Source organism: Venturia canescens, chromosome 6, assembly GCF_019457755.1.
Source record: "Venturia canescens isolate UGA chromosome 6, ASM1945775v1, whole genome shotgun sequence".
Taxonomy (NCBI): domain Eukaryota; kingdom Metazoa; phylum Arthropoda; class Insecta; order Hymenoptera; family Ichneumonidae; genus Venturia; species Venturia canescens.
In genome coordinates this window covers 5692606-5717804 of record NC_057426.1, presented here as the reverse complement: position 1 = coordinate 5717804, position 25199 = coordinate 5692606, and the positions used below count along the sequence as shown (strand labels likewise).

Below are 25199 nucleotides of genomic sequence, written 5' to 3'. Positions count from 1 at the left end.
GTATACTAATACAAGAAAAGAAGAAAGAGAGGGAAGAGAAGAAAGGAGCTTTGGAGGACTCGGGGTTCTCCTGCTTGCACATAGGAGGACATCAGCGTGAAAGAACCGAGTCTTTAAATCATCCAAAGTACCTTTTACGAGGGAGAGCGAGAGAGGAGGGATAAAAAGTAGTTCGAGATTCTCATTGGAACATGGGCTAAAACCTGTCACTGGAGGGGCCGAGGTCCCGTTTTTCTCTTCATTTTTTCTCCTCCCCGGAGACGTCCCACACGATGGAAGGTAGAATAGCTACGTTTTTTTGAAACTCGCTCGTCCTTTGTAATCGTCGTCGCGGTCGTCACGCGCGGCGCAATGCCCCGTAATAGAGAGTGCGGCGCGGGAATCTCCCGGTGGGATCGCGCACGCAGAGAAGGATGATTTTTTTTCGAGCGTTTCGCGTTGGTGCCAGAGCACGAAATTAGTTTCTGTACGAAAATCTTGAAGCGCGTTTCCTCCGGCAAACGCGCTTCGATTTTCATGCATCCTCGCACTCGCGCTCGAACCCTGATTATTGGAAAGCGATTTCAATTCGAATACGAACGCTCTTTCTCCAAATTTCTGTACCGAAAATCCGCCCAGGAAGAGACCCTGGTGTCGCTACATCCCAGTGCAAAACTGACCCCCTTTTTTCTCGCGCGATCTCGTCGCGGAGATCTCGTCTGCGCCTAATTGAATGAAAATAATAAACACTCGAATATCGTTTTAGTAATACGCGTATATATTCACGGATGAGAGGAAACGCGGCCGACGGAATTATGCTAATTTCGTGTCTCGTGTTTGATTTGATTATGATTTATGTAAGGCTTCGCGTCTCCGTTGTATACTTACAAATGTGTATATACTGCAATATAATTACTCGCAAAATGTCGGATTAACTATGTATGCCTATAGAAACTTGTGCATATATATGTTTATATCGCCTCGCATTATCGTATATTTTACATGCAGTTAGAGTATCTCCTCGCTGAACGATATCTTTCAACGAGAAAGACAGGCAGGTGGTCGCGAGGCTCTGCTCGCGCAAGGCGAAAGATATATAGCTCGGCGGTTGATTGGCGTATCAAATTTGCTTCTCGCCCTGCTCTCGCCGATATACCGATGCTGCAAGTATGACTTACACGCTGGGATACGTGTGCGGACACGCAAGTATCAAATTTAGAGAGCAAAGAGGCGTAACTCGTAGCTCTTTCCTCTTACATAAAGTCCATGAGTTTTCATCAATTCTTTTTGTACGGAGTGGAGTTATGGCGCCTCGATCGGCTGCTCATTGTCGCAGCTTTTCCGCGAGACTCGCTCGTTATTCGCTTGGCAACGTTAGCCGGGAGGCCTCGAGCGACAGAGTTTCGGTCGAATTGCGACCGAAGCTATTTCGTTCCCTCGACAATGTCACGCGGTGGAAGATGGTCCTTGAAAATATTGAATTTCTCTTTTACGAGGCGCGATATGAGGAAAAATAGTGAGGAACGAGAATTATTGAGGGTACCGAAAAGCAAAGGATTTCATTGAACATTGCGCAACGAATAATAATGTTTTATGGAAGATTCGTTTTTTCAAACCCATTCTCAAGGCTCGAGCTACGTCGAAGCTCGCTTTATTGCGTGGAATAACGTCGAGCAGGGAATTATCGCGTGTGTGGAACGCCTGCTCGGAACGCACTGATCCCGCGAGCCTCTTTGTCAATAGCGTTTGGCAGCCATGGACGACTTTCTCCGCTTCTAGTTAGCAACTCGTCACCGCTGTCACGACGCGTATATTTTATCCTCGTTAATTCATCTCGAGACTTTCATTAATCACCGATGGATCATAAGCTTTTCGATCTCTAAGGTATATACGCGGAGTGAGCGTATTGTCACTTCGGTTGCACTGTCTTTGTCCCAGAGGTGTCACGAGAGTGACAGGTAAATCTATGGCCACGTTCTACGGTTATTATCCAATGAATTTGTAACGAATTAATGAAACGAGCTTCGCGAATGCAGAAGGAACGATCGTTCGATCCCACTAATTGTTTTTCCAGGGTACCAATCGATTGTTTTTTTCATTACAAATATTTGTAATTATTCCAAAGGGAATAATTCGATTTTAACGTCATTGCAAAAATTGCGAATGACAAATCCGGGGTAAATATTATTGCTTTGTCCAATTTTCAAGGTTTTTTTTAGACTAACCATTTGCAACTGTAAATATGTTTATTTTTCAGTCCCTACGGTATATACTTGCACGAACGGATATGAGGCACGGGAGGACCGAAGACGAGCCGCACAATTTATCACCAGGAAGCCGTGAAAGCGAAAATTTCTATCAGGGATAAAATAGTGGTCGTAAGTTTTGGGAATTGATTGGTAGCGACGCTGTACTCTCGACTGCAAATATTCGTTAACGAGGCGTAACGCACCGTGAGCACGATGGTATTGCGTCTCGTTCCGTGTGACTGCTAATCTGGATGAGGGAATCGTGGCTTTTGGCTTTCCACGCGCGGTAACTCATCGGCGGGATATTTTTTTCTTGTGACGAACGATCAACTTCTTACGGGAAAGTTGAGTGACGAAAATGTCTGGATTTTGGATAAACACGATAACGGATATCTCGATTTTTCCAAGTTTTTCAGGAGCTCGGCAGAACTTAACGAATTGGTGAATGGTTGGGCTCTTGCGAGATCGCCAGGGGGCGATGTTGGGCTCCAAGTTCTAGATAAATCCAATAAAGGGAGTGGGCGATTAGGACCCGTTTAATGAGGTTTGTTGAAAAGAGGCTTGAGTACAGGCTCGAGAGAAAAACAGCTTAAAGACGATGCTGAAAACATTGAAAAACAGAGGAAATAGCTTAACCCAATTAGCGAGGGATGATCGAGGGATTAATTATCCTCACTCGAATGCGCAATGCATCGATGTTACTATCGAAAATCGGGATCTCTCCGATTCCCACAGTCCGGAGGCTGGCATGCTTCGAGAATAGACCATTTTTGCTGGCCTTTTTCGTAACGTTTTTTAGTGGCGTGGCGATCGATCTCGCGATTTTCTATATGGGAAAAAATCTCAGGCTACCTGATGCCTTTTCTCTCGCTTTTTGTATCGGAAGATAGAGAGAGAGAGAGAGAGAGAGGCAGGGAGAGAAAACGAGCTGACAAAAAAGGGGTACACAAGTGAAGGTATAAGATAGAAAGATGCGAAAGAAATGTCGAGCGAGGTGGTCCGAGGATCGAACGCGCCGCCGGGTACTCCGTTGGGCCCTCGTTCGCGGACGGCCCTAATTGCGGGCCCAACGGGGACCGTTCACTCGCGATCGTTCGGCCTCAGAGTGAGAGAAAGAGAGATCCAAAGCGAGCGCAGGGAGAATATAAGGGAAGATGTGTAGTTGAGCAACGGAGAAAAAAAACACGCGCACACCCGCGGACGCGAAATTCTCTCTCGCGTGTTCGCTTTTGCCAAGGACGGCTTTTGTGAATATATACCCCTCCCCCCCCGCTCGGCCTTCTCTCGACGATGTAAAAACGGAGCGACAGAGGCCGAGCCGAGCCGGCAAACTCAAGCGCGAGATATTCCCGCACGTCAGCTCAACTATTTGGTGCGTGCGGCACAAAGAATGTTTGTGCTCGCGTATATAAGCGTGCAGTATATTCTCGAGCTTTGTCACTCGAGGATGAAGCGAGCGGAGAAACTTTCCCTTTCAAATGTAATTTGGCGTGCTTACATCAATTAACATCCTCGTCAGGGATGAGCTTTCTGTAACTCTGGTGTTAAACATTTTTAGAGTCGAGATGACTGCGACCGTTTTTTGCACTCGGAAGCTGCAACGGGCTGCGTAAAAAATGGCGATTTTTTTGTGGACCATAGAATCGACGAGTTGCAGCCTTTCGAAATGAAAATCCTCGAAGAGAAGTCAACCCCGATCCTCCTACGGGAAAAACAGTCTTTCGAAATTTCCGGCCACTTCGATCCGACGAATCATCTTTGAAGGATTTCCAACGAATTGAGAGCACAAGATTGACTCGATTCGGTTCGAGTTGAGTGTTCGCATAGTGACTCGAATTTTTCGAGGCTCGTCGACAATCGACACCCTCGAGATGTTGGACGATCAACTTTTCTGAGCGGCTTGAAATTTTCGCGAGAACTTTGTCGCCTCAACGATCGATGCAGCTCACATAAACGAGCGACGGAGCCGCTCGATCTGGAGTCGTCCTCTGTCTGCAGAGAACGTCCGCATGGGAAAAGGATGAGAAGAAAAAGAGTGACGTCCGAACGGTACTACCGAAGCGGTCGCGGGCGAGCGAACGATCTGTGAACCTGTCGCGAACTCGTGCAACGATGGTCGCACATCGTGAGTGGGCCGCGAGTGATTCCCCATTGGTCAACCGGTGCGATTGGACCGGGAGTCTGCACAGCCTCGATTCATTCATTTTTTCCTCGGACAAGTACGCGGGACTCGAAGATCGCAATGAATACAAATCAGGAGTAAAAGCCCTGATAAATGTCGATTAATGCGAAAAATCAAGGGAAATTCGTAGCAATTCTTGAGCCTTTGGTCTTCGGACCACTTGAATGATTCACGAGGAGGAAAAAATCCAATAAATTTGTCCATCGACCCCTCAAAAGAACACTCGAAATCTCTAGAAAGTTACGATGACTATAAAGTCGAAATTCGACGACTACTACTATACAAAGCAATAAAAAAATGGAAATTTCTTCATACCTGGTTTGACGAGGGCCTTGAATATGCCCTAGAATGAGAAGGGCTATCGCGGTCACCGCGATATCACCACGACGCATCTCTTACATCACAATCACCTTGTTTAATGATTTCATGAAACCGTATTAAATACACGTCTGTAAACACGTTCGAAAATTCACGTAAGCCGCTTTTATATTCGAGCTGAAAAAGGCACACGATTTATCACAACGCGAGTGAACGCCGAACGCACTGATTCGATGCCAGAAAGAGGTTTGCTTAGGGAGATGAAAAAAAAAAAACGAGAACAAGAAAAATCGTAAGGGGAGCAGAAAAAACTTGTTCACCAAAAATTCTTCGTACTATGCTCGAATATTATTTCAGAGTCCGTTTCACAAATACGCAGAACTTATACGACATTAAATGTGTATAATAGGCACTAAACGTTGAGCAAACGTTTGCGATTTTCAAAGTTGTCCACACACCGCGATGTCCACTATTATCGATGTGCGAGTGCACGCCCGTGTGTGCTTTTGTTTGAGGATTTGCGGGCGACGTGCGGGGGCAAAAGCCGGGACGAGCGATACTGTTTGCCGTCGCTTATTGACCAGGCGGCTTCTTCAGGATAAAGAAGAAGGCGCGCACACGAGTATTTGACTCGGCAAATAAATCGAAGAGCTCGTGAGTTTTCCGTGGTTGAAAAAGGCACAAACAAATGGGAGCTCTTCCCCTCGAAACTCAAGTTCGTTGATAGAAATTCTCGATCAACTTTTCCTCGCAGGGACCGATCGATATTTCATCGAGGACTGAATAAACCGAGTTACAGTATTTAGCTGCTCCCCAATGTGCTTTTATACAAACAGGAAAACAGGTGTTCGCGCCTTCTCCGCACTGACATCGACGTGTATTTATGTCCAGCTACCTTTATACACACAGATGGAAAGTTTTTTAGACGGCGCGCGCGCGCGGCGGGCTCCGGAGCACTGTAATTCTTTGTAACGTATGGCTAGGAGCTTGGCAATCTAATGATTAGAGACACGCGTTTATCAGGCCGTTCGACGAATCGGTTATATCCTCTAATGGCCAAATGCCAATGAAGTTGCCTCTCGTCGTCGTCGTTGGCGGTGATTTTCATTCGCCAGCAAACAACTCGGACGTAAACTTAAACGTGGTTTCTTATTTCTCTCTCTTTTCTTCTCCTTCTTATCCTTTTTCCAGACTGGGGCACGGTCATTAGTGAATAGACGCTAATTGAAAAGATAAACTCGTGCGCCCGTTATCGAAAACTCGTAGTTACACATTTTATATAGATCGCTCTCGGGGTCTTGGCCGAGCACACACAGCGGTACCGCAAGATCGCGCAATCCACTATTTTTATTCAGATCAGTCATTTCTTCACCGGTGATTCCGTTGGAGCTCCGGATTTTTGCGCAATCGAAAGAGAGTCAGCGAGGATTCGTTTCGCAGGCTCCTCGCTCCTTTCGATTTCTCGTTTTTCCTCAAATCCGAACAAACAACGCGCTTCTCGTTGTGCCGTCACGCTCAATTGTTCGCGCGATTGCGCATGCCTGACGAAGTACGATTTACAGAAAAAATAAGTTAAATGAGACACGCGCGAGTAGAATATAAAGAAGGAGAGAGGAAAAAATAACGAATATGCGTATATCGCCGCGGCGGGTTCCGGTCACCCCATTGTCCGTCCCGTATCCGTTCTCATTGTCTCGACACTTCCGGATAATAAATTTAAAAAGCGCCTCCGGTTGGCACCAGAGGATATACGACTCTGCGCGATTTATCGCTGAGGGAGTAAAGCTTCGAATGTGCAAGGGGGGAGCGAAGGATAAAAGTGGGATCTCGATTGAGCTACCGATCTTCGGTGATAAGATTTTTCGAAAAATTAAGCAAATTTTTCCCCGTGGAGTTTGCCAACGAATCGCCGTTTTCCTTCGGTTGATCCTCGTTTCGTGATTTCAACGGTCCATTCACAATCGCAAGTTCCTCAGCACGCGTCGAAGCGAGCGAGCCGCGTTATGAAAAACCGCGTTATTCAATGAAACGTCAGCCACGATTCGTCAGCTCGAACTGACAGCGAATTCGGAGCTCGGAGCGAAGTAGCGCCGCGAGTTATCGTAGCGAAGGGTAAACTGGGCGAGGTGAGTGAGTTCTCTCTTCGTTCGGTCTCTCACCAGCGGCTTCGCGTTCGCCACCACCATGAAGAGTTGCGGCAAAAACCACCACCACCAGCCCGACCGTCTCTAACGTCACGACTCCGGACGACTTTCCAGCGAGTTTTTCATCTTCCGTTTCAAATTTTGTCGTCAAAGTTGGCCACCTGAGGGAATCTGAGGCACTTTGACGCGAGATGACCGAGGTCCGAGTCTTATCGTTAGAGACTTCAATGAGCGACAACTCCGACGACGCGCACGGCACTTGGGGGATTTGAACGAGCGGCGAGCGAGGTCTAACTTGCAGTTTATTAGTATTTTAATGCATAAATACGTAGCTATGTATATGTCATACGGATCTATAGATATACTTCATAAGAATAAGCAGACCACAGGCGCGTGTACGAACGAGAGGAGGGTCCGCGATGGACTGGCCTCGCCGAACCTGCAACGGCTCCTACCTTGCTTTGGGATCGGGTCCCACAGCCACGCAGCCTCTCTGCCGTATACATGCCTCCTTGTATACTTATATATCTATATACACATAACACTACCTCGCACTACGAAAGACCAGATCTTTTCTACCTCTACACTACTAAATGCTCGCCACTCATTCTTTCCCTTTCTTCGGCTCCTCATCTTTGACGCTACTTTGGTGTTTTCCTTTCGTCCTATTCCCTTCGATATTTTACTCTCCGCTGCTGACTGCAGAGTAGCTGGAAAAAATTGGAGTGATAAGCCTCCTGCGATGCTGGAATCCCCGCGAGGACGAGTTTTCGGGATTTTTAATGTGAGAAAAGCTGGTTGTGAGAGGATCCAAGAGACATCGGTCTCATCGAATTGATTCTGCGCTGAGAAATAAAACGCTTGATTCAATAAAAATTGACGTTATTGGAAGAGTTTTCTGCATTCAGCTGCAATTTTTTTGGAGAGTGAATCTGCAGCTGGATCTACGACTCTTATTTTGTTCGTTCGATCATGTTTCGTTGTTCCAGTGACCTTTTTTTCTCCGTGTGCTCGTCTTGCTGTCGTCGGTTCAGAGCCTCTTTCATCTGGGGCGAGTGCAGAAGATCGGCAACGACGAATGACTCGGCTCTCGCATTTAGTCTGTTTCTACTCCGAGCGACTCCGAGGTACGCGAGAAGAGGCTGGAAGAAGGTGAGCGTTTTCGTTCTTCCCCGCGCGATACGCGAGGCACTCGAAGGTTTTCCGCGCTTCGAGAGCTAAGAAAATGCTACGTAGGATCGCATTCTCAAGGTGCGCGCGGCGAGCGCAGTAATAATGGCGGCGACCAAAGGTACGAGGACGCGAACGAGTTGGGAATAAGATAAAAAGAGAGTACGCAGATAGAAATGCCTCGGCTGGAAGAGTCAAATGTATATGTTTACGGAGTCGAGGGCGTGTTGGTACGTATACGAGGGCGAGCGCGACGGGTTGTACGCACGAGGGGTGTAGAAACGTTGAGCAGCGGCACATGTAACGGCGTCGGAGAAGGAAAAGTTCGGAATATAAAGCCGCGGCTGCTTATAATAAGAGCCGGAGAAGAAATGGCCTCCGCGAGCGCGCGAGATCCCGGTGCGTAATGATCGAGCTTCACCGATGACTGATACGCGCGTGCGAACTTGATTCGTATCGCAAGAGACGCCCGCTTATACCGATATCGCTTCGATCCTTACTCGGGAGTGTGATTCATTCGCCAGATGTAAAATAAAGCGGAGGAGAATCGTGCGGATGCTTTATACCGCTCTTTGCATCCTCTCCGCTTCTGTGCTCTCTTTTACTCCGGCACATGCGGCTGCGCGCGAGCTCTTCTACTACCGATATATACAATTATCGATAAATTCGATCTCGCTTCTTCCTTTATTTTTCATCTCCCCTCGTCCTTCACTCGTTCGGCTAGAGCCAACCGCGCCTCCGACTTTTGCGAGCCTCAATTCGCTCATACGACGGGCCGCGCGATGCAATTATACGGCGAGCAATGTCTGCCAATAATGTAATCGGTATTGAATCGCTCCTCATTAACGCACCTCACCTCTCTCCTTTTAATTACGAGCTTCTGCCTTAAAAACTGCTTTTTCCTACTCGTGAGAACACTTTCCATCTTCCCTCCTTCTTCTCTTTCTTCTTTTGCTTCTTATTCTTCTTTCTTAGTGCGTGAAATTACCGGTTTCTATCCGGTCCAGTCGAATTCTTCTCGTTCCAGGGAGATCCGTGACGAGCCGCGCGAGAATTATAGCTGGGGCGAGAGTTTAAGGTCGATCGTCCGATCGTGACCGCGTCACGCGTGTGCTCTGACGCGCTATCTTCTAATTGGTAGTTCCCCACTGGGCCATCAAACTTCGTGCCTTTATACATATTTTTCAAAATTCACCTTCCACCGACAAATCTCACCTCAAATATTTTCGCCTTTTTTCTCCACTTTCCTTCCTACTCGCGCGGATACCAGTTTTCGGCAACGGAGCATCACTGTGCGAATTAAAGTTTCGTTGTTTCGATCATTGACACGGAAATCGCTCATAACACGTCGAGAGCACAACGATTTTCTGCCGACGAATCTCCGAGCCAAGAGACGAAGGATTTCGAGTAGAATTCAAATTTTCAATCAAATCGCTCGATTTTTACTCAGGAAAAATAACAATATTCTGTCGTCCTTAATGCACTCGTGGCAGCAGGGGGTCATGCACTTTCAGGGGGGGATTTCGTAGAGCGTGACCATCGGACCCGGGGGTGTGCACGCCCGCTGCAGAGCCCGGCGGTCTCGCGGCGGGGGACCCTGAAGTTAATGTGCAGTACGCGAAAACACGTATTCCATTTTTGATTGCCCGGAATTATATAGAATTATCTCGAGAACGGTATGAAAAACGAGGAGTCGGGGGGAGGGTAAAAAACGTTGATGGAAGTGATCGAAGGTGGCGGGGGGGGGGGGGGGGGGGGGAGGAGCCATATGCTCAAATTTGACGGTACCACACAAGTAGCGAGCTACCCTTTCGGACAAAAGAGCAAGTTAATTCGACTGTCGATGAATTATTGAGATTGATATTGTGAGCATTTTTCAAGTATTCGTTCCACCGGTCCACCGGTTTTTTGAAGCCCTCGAGCGCGTTTAAAAACTTGACGAATTCGCAGTTAAACATTCCCTCGAATCTTCAAAACTTTTCGTTCGGATTATTCATCGAGTAATTTCCATCACAGACGAATCCACAGCCGCCGTTAAATTGTTTTAAAGCTCGCCCATGTGTGCGAGGAAGGACGGAGCACGTACGGTTTTAATCGGTATTAGTCGAGGAACAAATAACAGGAATCGTGTCTGGATGAGCTCACAGTTTCCTCGCCGCGTACATCTCATTTCCAACATAGACACACATCCATTTCGTGACGGTCTACAGATATATCTGCGTAGCTATATAAAAAACACGTGACTCAAAATGGTCCCCTTTCCGCGAGCGATACATTCGCGCTTGTCACGATTCCGATTGAAAAAAGGCTGCACACACTGCATCCGCCCGACTCGCACATGCACACATACACACAAAGGCACAAACAAAAATGACAAGCGCGCAGCGAAGATAATTTTCAACGAAATTTCTTCTCTCTCCGTTGCACCGGATCGCGTTATTAATGTGACGCCACATTCAAGCGAGTAATAATGTAACCATACGACGTCGAACGAGACCGCTAAAAACCGGATGTTGCGTAACGGAACTGGCGTGCGCGATGTCTCGTTCGGTGGAACTTGAAAAAAAGTTACTAAAAAAATATCAATAAAAGAGGGAACAAAAAACGAACTTCACGGTATCCGGTGCGTGTATGATGCGAGTGTCGTTTCGAATTGGTCATCCGTTGTGGCTTCTCCGATCACGGTACTCTCCAGTTTGCCTCGCCGATTAATCGCTTTTCCTTCCTCCTCCTTTTTCATTGTTTTATTAAAATCCGACCAGAAGAGTCCTTGTGGGCCTTAATGTCCCAAGCAATAACGTCCTCGTTATTTTATCCCATGCACAATATACCATGACGTAAAAATAACCCAATGCGAATGATCTCCGTACACTAATTTCCCAAACAATACATACAAAATGCGAATAAAAATTGTGTATTTAGTTTCGGGAGATGTTCGCTTATACGAGTTGTTTTTTTGTCAATAATTATCATGGATTGTGGATTATTATGAATCACTCACAAAAATTGATGCGGGGGTTTATACATGGGATATTTTTGACGTAGGTTATTTTTATCGGGAATAATATTAATAACCAGGTTATTTTTGTTTGTGTAATTATTGTCGGGATACGTCGACCTAGCGCCGTCTTTGTGGAAGGGTTTTCCACTGTAAAAGAGTTTTCGTGACCTTCGTCACAACTCCGCTTCGCTATTGTAGTTGATTATTATTCACTCGCCTCACTGTGATGGGCTGGTAGAAAAAAAATCGAGTGAACCCGAGCATCGTTTTTTCTGAAAAAATCATTGTCCACAGTCAAAAGGCAGAAACGATCAGTCATTTTCGTTTCGTTTTCGACTGTTTCCTTACCGAATGCAATAACCAACAGAGTCTGCATTTCCCAACCGGACAAAGTGCACTAAAAATATTTTTTAGTCTCGAAGAGATTTGTTCTTTCACCAGAGTATCGCATGCTTTTCAGGCCCATTTTGCTCCAGCTCTCATCATGGGCTCGATGCGTCGCTTCACGTATTCTTGTTGCTGGAACGTGAACTCGTTCCTATGTGACGAATACTGCTTCGCTCGGTGGAGAGTTTTGTGCGGGGTGAGAACGCGCAGGGGAAGCTCCAGGGAAAAGAGAGCGAGAGGCGCAGGGCGAGGGGAGGGAGCGCTCTTTAATGGGACGTTATTAGCTTTATGATTGCGTTATTTATACGTCGAGCAATTACCGAGCTTTATGGACCCGCGAGCAACGGGAGAGTAATAATAATGTCTCGGGTTGCCTGTGCAACGGTGTGCGTGCGTCTGTATTAAATAATACGCAGAGATAAGTATACGTACGCAATACAGACACGCATAGGAATGTTTGAAAAACGATATCGAGCTCTTCGGAATCTCCGGAAAGCTCGTATTATGGGTGTCTATGTGTTCGTGAGCGGAGACTCGTACCTATGTGTGTCCCTTTTTCCAGAATCTTTGTTGCTTTTCATCGAACGAGATCACGCGAGATCCTTCACTATTTATTCGTATTTATACACAAATCGCTCGCTCCCGACGTACGTGACAACCCCGCAAAAGAAAATGCCAAGTTCTTCCACTTCCCGCACTCCTATTTTCTCCCTTTTTGCACGTGTAACGTTTGCAGCCTTGAGTGGGGGCGACCTATGTACGCTCGAGCCTCTAAACATCTTTTTCGAAGCTCGCCAGTGCGGCTGCACACGTCTATGTATGCGCGAAGGACTGCCTACCCCAATCTTTTATATCTTATACTGCGGCCTCCCAACAATGCCTGTATATCAGGAGCCAAAAGACGTCCATACATCCACACACTCTTTTCTCCCCTCTTTTTTTCTCTCTTTTTTTCTTACACCCCTCCACACTACCCCCGTACCTTCTCTATTGTTGCATACAAACATCTGCCCTTGTAATACAAACCGCTAATAAAAACATCGAGCGCAAGAAAGTGGAAGGAACGCACGACCCATGGACGAAGGGTGAACTCGAAATTGGGCTGTCCATGCTGCAGTGGATCTGTCATGGACACGGTGGCCTGGATGCTGCCGTTTTGTTTGTTGGATTTCAGAACATTACGATTCGCCCTTCGAACACAAAACTTGACTGAATTTTTCACCCTCGTTATTCCTCTTGCAGGTTTCTTGTTTTCGAGACACTTTATTATTTTACTTTTTTAATTAGAGAATCCTCAATTTTTATTTTATTCGATTGAAATGAAGATGGATTGTTTTTCGTTTTCATCGTCGTCGTTCACTCCCTGAATTTTCAAGATTATTTTTGTTATTGTGAATTTTAGTCCGGAAGCATGATTTCGTTGTCTCATTTTACTTTGAAATTGGTCGTACATCGTACTTTCATGTTTTTTTCCTGTTGCCAAAAATAACTCGATTTTGGTTAACTTTGCATCACTTTTTTTTTAATGTCTCGAAGCAATGGGGTCATAAAAAGTAGGATTATTCATTCTGAAGTCTTTTCAAAGGCTCTCGAGGATTTTTAGAATCTGTATGATCTACCATGAGATTCGTCACTACTTGAAAGTTCCAGGTAGAATTTGAGTGTACCTACGATGAGCTCAGCGAACAGGCGTGTTTTTCGAGAACCGAGATTATTTGTTTTCCCGGCTGATCCCTCTACGAATTTACCACTGTAAATGCTATCTCGAGTCGAGCTCGTGTTTTATCGTTCGTAAACAATCCACCTTTTTCTGTGTGCTTTTTTTCGGTCGAGTGCTGTCAACGAGTTTGTGGGCGCGGTTAATTCAATTACCTTCGCTCTTTGACGATTATTAATCGGAATTTTTGATAAGAGGAAGGATTTTGATCTCGTTTTGTTTTAAAAAAATTCAAAATTTAGCAACGAGCCATTCGATGGAGTCTTGAACCTAAAAACTCCATAATTAAATTCAATCAAGTCTGTAATGAGTAAATTGATGAATAATTTCAACAAAATCGTGGCTACGTTAAAAAAAATGCTTTTGCAAGTACCATTTCTTATCGCTTGCGTCAAGTTTTCAACGATAACGCGAGTGCAGTAATTTTCAAAGTTTCCAAGTGAAAAATCTCGGATAAGGAACTTGGCGGATGTTGTTTGTCTCCATTTTTTTCAAACCTCAAAAAGTTATCGACCGACTAGAGTTCAGAGGGTAAGTTTATCGTATTGCCAATGTATAATCTTCGCGTGGTAACGCTCCTCGCAGTTTCTGCACTTGAAAAAGAACTGGGCCCGCACCTCCTCGTTCCTTCAGGGACCACCAAGACCCCCTTGGCAATCGATACTTTACGATCGCGCAGGCGAGTCGAGAGAGATCTCGCGAGAGAACCTCGTTCTTCCGGTATGAATCGACCACACCCCCGGATTTTCTTTATATATAACGATCCTGCGTTCGATTCTGCTCGTTTTAAGGAAAATTTAATGCATCCATTTTCCTACAATTAAGTCACGATTTCTTATTTTTTTCTTCGCATTCTTCATTCTCGTGTTCACATCGATGCATATCAATTTATTTTCATGTCGATAAAATCTGATCGAAATGCACGAAAACATCAACGATTTACCCTCAAAACTGCGCTTATTTGAAGGGACGACAGAAAATGTTCAGTTTTTTCGTAACTGAAATAGTAATTTCGGGCAGATGCAGTCAACGGTGTCATACGATTTTGCAATTCCTTCGAACACCGGTAAGCTCGAATTTCTTCCCATGACAATGGAATGCATCAAAATTTGGATTCTTTCACAAACTGAGACGTCAATTTCCAAAAAAAAAAACTGAAAGGTCCATGCTGTACTTTTCATTCCTTCGTCAATTTTCCAAAGAAGAATATTCTCTGCTCGACTCTCGTCTATCGAAAAGAAAAAACCGTCTTTGCATTTGGTTTTTCTCATTTGATAAGGAAACACGTTAAACTCAATTTTGTCCCAGGAAGTATACGAGTATTCTGTGGATCGGTATTACTTCCTATTAAATGGCCGAACATGCGACCCACGCGCGCAACGATAGCACACGATATTTTCGCGTGTTCTTTGCCCCTTGGCCAATGAGTGACTGCTTGACGAAGAAGTAAGAGAGAAAGCCTGACAATAAAAAAGAAAGGAATAAAGAAAGAAATAAAGAAAGATAGAGTAGAATAAACGAGACGACAGGAGGGAGAGAAACGTCTATATACCCAATGTGTACCTTCACGCGTATGCGTATATATATTTATATTTATAGTGCTCGAACGCAAGGGTCCAGAGAGTGGAAACAGGATATGTAGGCGCCAACGTCTTGGTCCGCGTTTCCGTGTAGGAAACCCATAAACCGTGGTGTGTCGGTTGGACGTTTTTTTTTCTTTTCTTTTCTTTTTCATCATACGAGCCCGAGAGATCGCCCGCCGTTACCGTTAAACCGAGACCCGAGAAAGATGTGTTTATTCACTAATATTACTTGCTTGATGGCTGTATCATAGAGAAAGCAACAGATTTGAGGGGCAATAAATGTTTCTGTTTGATAATGATCTCACGAAAGTTGACCTCTTTGGAGCACATTTGGAAATTCGAATCTTCGGTTAGAATTTTCACGGAATTTTAATATTTAAAAAAAATCCATATTCTGAAAGCGAAACGAAGCGAAGGCTGTTTTGTAATTTTCTGATTTCTGACAGAATCGTAATCCTTTTCGACATCTAATAATCACGAAATTCGCGAGGACAATTGAACGCAGTGGGGGAAGAAATGTGGAAGGAAGAGTTTCGTCACGGCTCAACACTCCAGCACTTCAGCTCGCCTCGACAAACTGTCTAACGACCCGCACATCACCGCGTCCAAAGGGTGAAGGAAAGAGACCGTTGATTTGTCCTGCAGTGAAGCCAATCGGAAATTGGAGAGCGAGCTCCATTGTATCATCAGGTGTATCGAAAGCATTCTCTATTCGTTCGAAGAGTTTTTCAAGGGTCGGTGTGGTGGTGGAGCAGACAAAACTAATTTTCACGAGGAGCGATTCCAAAAGCGATTTTGTTTTTGTGCGAGCTCCTCTTGGAACTCAAATGCCATAGACACCTGTACACAAAATCTTGCGTCTTGTCTCGCGCGATCGGTTCTCGGGTGTGTGTGCGCGTGCAAAGCTGAAGCTGAGCGCGCTCAGTGAAGAAGTTCGAGAGGAGAGAGAAAGGGAGATGGTGGAGCAGAGCGATGTGAAAGACGCGAAGAAAATGGAAGAGAAAGAGAGTGAGAAAGTTCTAAGATGGGTTGAGGGCACTCTTAAAGTGCCGCGGCCTTTCGATAATTAGAGGGCAGCCATTGTTACACACCCGGCAGAAAAAGAGAAAGAGTGAGAGGCAGAGAAATCAAGCTAAACGAAAGAGAAACGAGACGAACTCTGAGCCCGAGCGGCCAAAAGTGAAATGAACCGAAGAGAGAAAAAAAATGATCGTTTGCCTGAAATCTGCTCCGCTCGCGCGCTTCCCTCATTGCCGAGCACGCGGGAATGCTACGTGATTTTTTGAGCGCACGCACTCTCGGAGGAAATTAAAAACCGTGCGGTTCGTCCGAGCCCCGAGTTGCTCGGCTGCACGTGAGAAAAGAGAGCTGAGAGACCGCGCACGTCGACCCTCGTGCGTCGACGCTAATTTTTATTTCACTCATTCGTTCTCTTTTCTAACTCGATCCGAATCCCGGTGAACTATTCCAGAGCCGCTAGCACGTAGGGAAAGAAGAAACTATCTCGAGTTAGCCAGGCCAATGTTTTGCAAGAAAGACACACAAAATATTATTAATTCCGGTCATGCTGTGCCTTCTCAAAATCATTCCCGGCCTGCTGATATAGAGTGCTGAAATTAAGCTGTTGTCGCCGGAGATAATTATTTCTTTCCCATGTTTCTATCTCGCTTCATACATTGCCCAGGGCCATCGTAGGCCTCCTCGTTAACGAGAGATCTTCACTCTACGGGTATTCCATAAATCAAACAAAAAAAAAACATGACAAAAAATCGTAAGAACAAACAAAAAGGAAGGACGAAAGGGAAACCACTGTATATAGAAATTTGCTGTACAGGGTGATACACACGAGAGATCAAATCGAGCATGCACTGAGAAAACAATCGGTTGATTGAACGAAGTCCATTTTCGGAAGAAATCGTGAAGATTTTTGTAGATAAATCCAATCGTCACGTCGGAGCCGAATGATTTCAATCGAAGGACTGCAGCCCATTCATTTATAGTTACGCGTTTCTTTTTCACTTTCGTAGATAAATATTTGCTTGACTCTCAAAATCTCAGTTGAACGTCAGTCCATTTTTTGTGCACTAGAAATGAGAAAAGTCGAAACGAATCGTAGCTACGAAGCTTGGTCATTAAAAAAAGATTCTCAGATCGAAATTTATCTTTTTTCCTTCGAACATATTGAAGCATGATTAAGGATTTTCTAGACTGAGTGAAAAATTCAATGGATGGAAATTTTGGAGGACAAAAAGAGAAGAATCAAATCACATAAAACCACAAAATATGCATTTCGCAATTGCTTCGTTCGAATGAGGGAATAGTCATCTGTTTTGACGATAAGTAAATGCTCATCGTTTCTATTTCACACTTCGCTCGACGATTATTTAAATTCACAAAGAATTTTAAATTCATTTTTTTCATCAACGCCAATCTGAAAAGCTTTTTACATTTAATCATCGCACGTTTTGTTGTTATTTCACTCTCAAACAAACGCGAAATTACTTTCAGCAGAATGCTGCTTAAACTGCAGTTTCCAACTTCCTCACGACTCTTGCGTTGGTTTTCGGCTGACGTACGGGAAGAGCGTGGCTGAAGTATCGATGACATACCTCGCCCCATCCGTTCCATTGGAGGCTGAATTCACCGGGGACTTGAAATCTTCTCCGACCGGCGCCACACTCCGCGTCAACTTCACCATCGATTCTTCGATCGCTGCATTTTCAATGCTTTCGCTGTCGTCGAGTCTCGTCATCAACTTCACTCGATGGAATTCGGGTTTCTTTGCCACGAATGTCACCAACTCGTCGACCCAATCGGTCGACCGGACGTTTGTCCACAAATACCCGAAGGACAAGAACACGAAGTAGAACCGATTGGTCTTCATTTTTCTACACTCCTTCTCAGAAAACTTTGTCTTCTTGATTGAACCTTTCGACGGAGACGCTCCTGTTTCGGTCGCTGCTTTTTCCTTATCGATCGCTTGGGGAGCTCCGATGCTACTTTTTTATGCTTGATGCACCATAAAAATTCGTCGATGGACATTTTTCACACGCGTACTCTTCTGACGGAGAGTTCCCTTGAAATTCTACCAGCAAAACAACTATTGATAATCGTTTAACGTAAATAGTTGCTATTTTCAAAATGTCGTGTGGAACCACGTGGCCACTTCTGAGAAACCGTTTCTAGGTTTTGAGTTTTTGAAACCATTGTAAACTTCTTGACAACGGTCGACGTGGCATCACTTCACAGTTCGAACGTGATGGACAAACGCGTTGAATTCTCTCAGCGAGGAATTTTAGCAGAATTAAATATTGATTACCAATATTATAAATGTTGATTCGTAGACTGAATTTGAAAGGGAAGTCCGCGTGTCTGAAAGCGATAAGCAGCGAGACGCGGTCGTATCGGAACCGTACACGTGTGAAAAATGTGCGTCAATTAATTTTTACGATGCCACGAGCATAAAAATAGTGACATTGAAGCTTTCGAACAATCGATAAGGAAAAACGGTCGCAGATGGCTGCACATTTTGCCCTCGTTTTTTCTGGACTTGTGATGAGCTTAAAAAATGATTGATCGCAAATGTCCTTTCGGTTGACCGTAGTTTTTTGAAGTTGACAAAATTTTCATAGAAAACGTAAAATCAAAAGAAAACGTCCGGTTACGAGTCGAGGCTTGGATTCTATTTAATTTTCTGCTTCAATTAGACGGGCGCGTGGAAAAAGTTCATCAATACACTTCCAATGTGTCACACGCAGCGGTCACGGCCATAGGAAAGTGAAAATAAAGCTTTCAAATAATAAAATCGATGAGGCATGAAAGGGAAGCGGTCTTATCGGCGTTTCGGTTAAAAAACAAAGTTTAAAATTCGGAATAAAAAAAATTCTTTTTTCGTTCTAGCGTTGTTCCCTATCCTCGATCAGGTTTCTAATTCCGGCGTGGCATGAGTTAGAATCTTGAGCTCTTCCCTGCCACACCACTTTCAAAATTTTATAACTTTGAAAAAAAACATTTCTTAAATTGTCTTCGAGGGTTTTCTAGTGGCAAAAGGATGCATTGAAACCAATGTTGCAGAGCATGCAATTTCCTGCGGAAAAACTCAATGCAGCATTCTTCCAACTTTCGCAGTTTCGACGCTAACCGATCCCCGTTGCCTGAAAATACGAACTCGAGCACTTTTGACGTTCGTTTTTTATTCGTTCCCGAGACCAAATTACCAAAGACACAAGAATGCGATCAGCAGCATTTCCGAAGAGAATTGAATGCTCTAAAATATTGGTTCACGACCTTTGCTCAAAGTCCGTCCGTTTCGTTACTACCGTAACTCAAAATTCAACAGGCCAATAATAGACTTTTCGGCTTAAAATTCATTCGCGAATCCACGTCTACGAAATGGACCACTCAATCTGGGAAGACCTGTACATAAATATAATATACACCGTATATAGAGTGAGCGAGGAGGTGAAAAGGATAAAAAGAAAATGACCAAACTCGCAGCCACGTTACCTCGAACGCGCACTGTGGTCCCAGTTTTTTATAATGAGCCTGCGGATAGCCACGTCTCGTAATTGAGCCCAGCATAAATTTACGAATAAAGTGGGCGTGGCGTATCTTTTTGATTAGGATTAGTCCGAAGGGGCAACAGCGAGGACGAGAGAGAGAGGGAAAATTATTCTCGTGGAGCCCCTGGCGTGCGAGATCAACGTATAAATCTCGGTATTTATGGATAGTCGATCGACATTATTTACGAATAATCGTCGCTTTCGTGAAAATGATCGATCGATTAATATTTATTTGGCTAAAGAATCGTGTACACTCGTTTTGAAAAGGAAACTATGGGTGAAGGTTCTCGACGATGTTTTAACCACCTTTTTGGTGTCTTTGGAATATCCCTCGCCGACATTCGTCGTATGTTAATCACGAATTTCATTAATTGAAACTAACGCCGCCGATATCTTCATTTTTATTAATTTATTTATTCCTGGCGAAATTTGCTCTTTTGTGTCGCAATGATTATCGGGCACGTTTATTCGTTGCCTCTAACTCGAACTTGTGGGTTTGGAATCCACTGAAATTCGAATTGAATCGTGCACGCGTCAACGAAAAATATTTTTTCTTCGCCTCTGAAACAACGAATTTGTTTTCTTCGATAACGCGAAGACGAATAATCCACGCGCATAATTGCAAGCCCCGTGTAAATCGGCGCCCAAGAAAAGTCGTTGGAAAATAAACGCCGGCGAGAACTTTTCAGACTTTTTTCATCGCAGTAAATACACCGAGAGTGTGGGACGCATCGTGCAATTGCACCGCATGACAGGCATTCGTGACGGCGATCAGAGGGAATCAGAAAACGTGTGTGCTGAACCCTGAGAGCTCGACTGATCTTGCCTGAGTGAAACGTCTCTCGCTCTCGCGCGAGAGGCTTTTGCGGTCGTCACATCATCGCCGCAGGCTATCGGAGCTCAGCTCTTTAATGAGTCATAATTTATTTATCGCTCTTGCCTGAAGAAAACGTTTTTATCACGACGAAAAAAGATATTGGAGGACTCGGCTGATTCGTTAATAGAAAATCGGCTTTTTCGGACTTGAACCCATCCGCAGCTCCGCCGATTAAGAGTTGACGGGATTTCGAACAAACTAAATCGAAATAGAAACTTTCCAGGGGGGAAAGAGAACTTGGACAAAGAAAATTGGATTCTTCGCCATTTCGGGAGGAAGTCGGTGTTGAATTAAGAAAGATCATGCGTTACTTGGGATTCAAAAATGCAACTGAACTTTTTTGCTCTTTTCATGATCAAAGAAACGATTGAAATTTATACTCGCCATTATTTAAATTATGTGTAACTTGTTTGTTGAGATTGATATAAATTTTTAATACAACGATACCAGTTAAAATACTTTCGCAGTAAAATCGTCAAGCAAATTTGACAACAGCCATTTTCTGTTTATGTGCGTATGCTTATCTGTATTTTAACCAGCTGGCTCACGGTGCGTTGTCAAACCTTGCACCGTTTGTGTCGTTATTGCTCGTTAACCTCAAACAAGTGTTCTTCTTTTTCCATTCCCAAGTGACTTTGACCGGTAACAAGGCTTACTCAAGACACATCATTGATATCTAAAAATATTCTATTTTCTTATTCTCGTTTCTGGCTCTTTAAAGTTGGGAGGATCTTATTTCATTAAATCCAAATGGTCGCACAGGAAGTGTGCCTGCCATAAGAGGCTGTGTATAACCCTTAAAAAATGCGATTTTCGTTGATTGTTTTCTCGAAAACTAGACGGTAGATTCTATAATTATTCCGGGAATATTTAACGGTGTATATTTCCAGCATATTTCCAAATGTCAACTCTTAAAGTTGGAATTTTCGATTTCCATTAGATTCGCATGATCTTCCTTAACATCGATTTTATATCGGACAAAAATGATTTGATTGATAGCCGATGATAACCGATAAAATAATTCTGCTTGATAAATGAGGACGATTCAAGGATAACTTACCGGAAGAAAAGACGTCGAATCCCGGTCATGATTACCGTCGGAAATCCTCGCATTTTTTCGTGGTTTTTAGGATCATAGCGAGGGAGAGCCGAGGATGCACACAGGCAAGGAAAGTTCACCGAAGTTTCATCACAATTCCGCGCACACGAAGACGCCGTGAAAAAATGTCGGCGAGAATGAAAATTTTGGCACACCTTTGAGAAGGAACGTTCCGGAGCGTACTAGAACCGAAGAATATTGAGATTAGAGACGAGGTGCGATAATTGGGTGCAGGCAAGAGCCACCGTACTCGCTTCTCATGATAACAGTCTTCCCTCCCGTTTCGTCACGCACACGTAGGCGTGAAAATAAAAATTTAGGCAAACACACGCAAGCCCATTGAAAATAGAGAGTAAGAGGAAAGATTTAATACACAGAAAACGTACGCGGATTCGAAAAGAGACTTCAGTGAAGGCGCAGGCGCATGCCCTTCTTCGCGCAAATAGTGAGCGAGCGATGAGAACAATTAAATTGGTGAGCGTGTGCGTCGCGGTGTGCGTGCGTCAACGATCAAGTCACTCGTTTCTAAAGGTCGTAAAGATAATGCCCTCGCACAGTGTCCCTAAGCGAATGGGGAGCGGGAGAAGAGAGACTGAAATTTTCGTCCAGCATTACATTTCTATGGAAATCTTTCTCCACGGTTTCATTTTCCTCTCTCTCTCAATTGCTCTCGATTGCATCTTTCAAGTGAAAACTCTGGAAATTTGTGCTCGACTCGAAATAATTGTGTTTCACTACATCGTCGCTGCTCTTCAAGTTACTTTGAGTTAGCAATACTCAGTTTTCATCCTGCGCTTTCGCTGATCCTTTTTTGGATGATCATTTGTTTCGTGTATGATCCTTGCATGCCCCTAACTTAATCGTTGCAAACTTTTAACAATTCTAACTTTTTTTCATTTATTTGAGTTGATATTTGTTCTAGTTCGTATTACAATGGTTGATAATTTGTCACTTACCACATGAATATTACACTTTATTATTTTTTATTCTTTTCATTTATCTTGCTTATGTGGCCCAAAGCTCGCTGGGGCATAAATATAAACAATCGATGAATCAATCTCTTTCTCTTCCTTTGCATAAGTTCAATTCTAATGAAAACGCGATCTAGAGATGACGTCTCGAGAGCTCCGAATGCAAATTCGTCCACGCAAGTTTCCCCGGCGTATGCTTTGGAACGAGAGAAATCAAAAGGGATTTAGCGCTTATCAATAAACTCCCCGGCTTCGTAATTAGCGAGCTATTAAGTTTGATTATTTATTAGGTCTCACTTGTCACACTCGAGGGGATGAAAAAACCTGTTGCTCTCGGCAAATTTGTTCACCGTTTACTCCCCTCCCTTCGAACGTCCGGAGGAGCGAGAGAGAAAAGGGAGAATCGTCCTCCGGCTATCGCTGTGTTCTCGTACAATATAATAGTAAGGACTGGTACTAATATGTTTTCTATTTATTGCCCGACGCGTTCGTTCCGAACCTATACATGTATATTCAACTCGCTAAGAAAACATCGCGAGGATTCGATCCGGCGGAATTCCCATAAAGGAGCGTACACAGAGTTCCTTATTCTTTGTCAAATTTATCGAATTATCGTTTCCTCTCCTTCGCTTTTTCCCATTTCAAATAAATCTTCTTCGCTCATCGATTGTAGAGACTTTCATGATTTTTTTTTCTCTAACAATGAAAAACGTAGCGATGCTGCTTCGGTACTATCGAAAACCGACTTCGTTTGAGTCAAATTGGATTATGGAAGCAGCTTCCATAATCCAATATGCGAGCAGCAATAAATGGCACAAGCTTAAGCAGAGCAATTGCATATTTTATTCGATGAACTTTATTCTAGAGATGTGTCGAATAACTGAACGTTGCAGTGGTCGAAGTGACTCCAACTCCAACGACAAAGAACCTGATGGATTATTTTTGCTCATATTCCAATAATTCATAAAGGAAATCCTAGGGCAGCGATCGGGACCGGGGAAAATTTTAGACGCGTGAAAATATTGGGTTTGCAAAATCTCGAGATCAAAAAAATCGCATTTGTGTCAGTAGGATGACTGGGCTCGAATGGAGGAAATTTATCAAACGTCAAATTTCAACTTTCTTGTCAAATTTCGACTTCTCAGTTGAACTGAAGTTGGCTAACTTTAGTTTAGAAAAAACTAACAACTAAACGTCAAACACTTGAAATTTCTCTTGGTTTTGCAGGCTCGGATGAAAACTATTGAGAAAATTGTTCGTTGTGAACGAGGCATAAAGGAGGACGGATTTTAATCGTTCGGTTTGCAAGCCCGTATTGCTCGATATGCGAGGCATACGGTACCATTGGAAATATATTACCGAGCGGCGCTTTGAGTGAACAACCAAGATAAAAGTATACATATATACGCGGTAGAAGTATAGTGAGGCATAAGAAACGAGCGTAGGCGCACGCGTTTCGAGTCCCGAGTCGACGGTGTAGCGTGCAGAACAGGCGGCATTATTTTTAAAGGGATTTCGCCATGACTTATTAGGTACCGACGTGGAGGCTCATTTTTTTTCTGCCTTTATATTAATACTCGAATCTACGTGCATCTTCAAGTATGCAAACTCGAGGAAGGCTTCGAGTGATTCATTTTTAGATTGGAAAAGAGCGTGGAAACTCGTCGAATTTTCATTTTTCAACACTTTTTCATCGCTATTTTGAGTAAAAAATTCAATTCTCTGCGATCGATTCGAATACCCGGAACATCGAGGAAGGAAAAAGTACACTCGTGAAGATTATTCTTTTCCATCTGATCTTCGATTGGATTCGTTCGCACGTTTTCTCCATCTCCGAGCCACTCATTCACAGTTTCTCGAGTTCTTCGACCTCGTTGCACTTATTATCGTACTTTTCATTAGCACGCATAGTGCAGGTATGAATATTAATAGCTTAACGAGATCAAGGACGAAGATTCTGGGCTCGAAAACGAGCATAAAGAGGCTCGTGCTCTCTTTGGGATTCATGAAAAAGAAAATAATGAAAAATATTGTTAGTCTCCTCTATAATTAAAGATGCTCGTGATAATTTTGACGCTGAGTACCATCGGATTATAATTACAGCAGCGGATAATGCATCGAAGAATTCTTTTTGGTTTTGCACACGCCTCGCCAAAGACAAGTTTCAAATGGCCGGTGAATGGCTCGAAGAGCCTCACACTCTCGTCAATTTAATCACCTGTGATTCATTGCCCAAGCTTAATTAGTTGATTATTATACGTTAATCACCATCGATTATAGCCTGGTATGCTGATCCAGGGGCAGAAAATACTCGATATTTGAAACAGCTTTAACTTGGATTAGCAAATAGAAGTTCAGTTTTAAAAAAACTGAAGAAAGAGCACCGAATTTCGAGGGGTAATGGAAAAATTGCAAAAAAAAATCTTCGTTAACGATTGCTAAAGAATTTGATTGGTCACTTGAAAGTATTTTATTATCAAAAAAGTCCAGTTTCTAAATGGTTCGTTGAATTTTTTGAAAGGCTGGAATCAGTATTTTAAAAGTTGTTTCCTTCGATTGGAAAATTAACGTTTCAAATTCTCGTGGTTTCTCTTTTTCGTCGTAAATATATTTGGTCGTTTTCGCATTTGCTACTGAGCAAAATAATGTGGGATAATAAGTCTGATAATCACGTCGAACTCTGTCAAGATATCGATGTATCAGAATGAGCGATAAATTAAAAAAAAAGCAGAAGTTTACGACAAATAAAAAGAAAAACTGCTCCCATTGAGGATAGCGCGCGAATGGGAAAAATGGTGAAATTCGCGAGGCAGCGATAGAACGCTGTCTTATTAAAATGTATTATATTTGCGTTAAAATATTAGTCGAACGACCGGGGTTTCCTCATCGCGCTGAATAAAACAGTATTTCTCAAATGGCCATAAAATTTCATTCGCAGACATATCATGCTCGATCGAGCA

General features: G+C 43.7%; 1 protein-coding gene across 2 annotated transcripts in view; it reads right to left on the bottom strand.

Moving 5' to 3' along the window:
* Wnt2 (Wnt oncogene analog 2) overlaps positions 1-22372 on the bottom strand; it is an 87560-nt gene extending 65188 nt beyond the window's left edge. Inside the window, exons 1-2 of one of the 2 annotated variants that reach the window (XM_043422208.1) lie at positions 22225-22372; positions 21230-21450 (exon numbers count right to left, since the gene is read on the bottom strand). In XM_043422208.1, the coding sequence (XP_043278143.1) occupies positions 21230-21282 (53 nt within the window). In that variant the 5' untranslated portion in view covers positions 21283-21450; positions 22225-22372. Of the gene's footprint in view, positions 1-4725; positions 4906-5048; positions 7338-21229; positions 21451-22224 lie in introns of those variants that run through there. The other variant, XM_043422207.1, reaches the window with a different exon arrangement.
* Positions 22373-25199: the final 2827 nt, after the last annotated feature.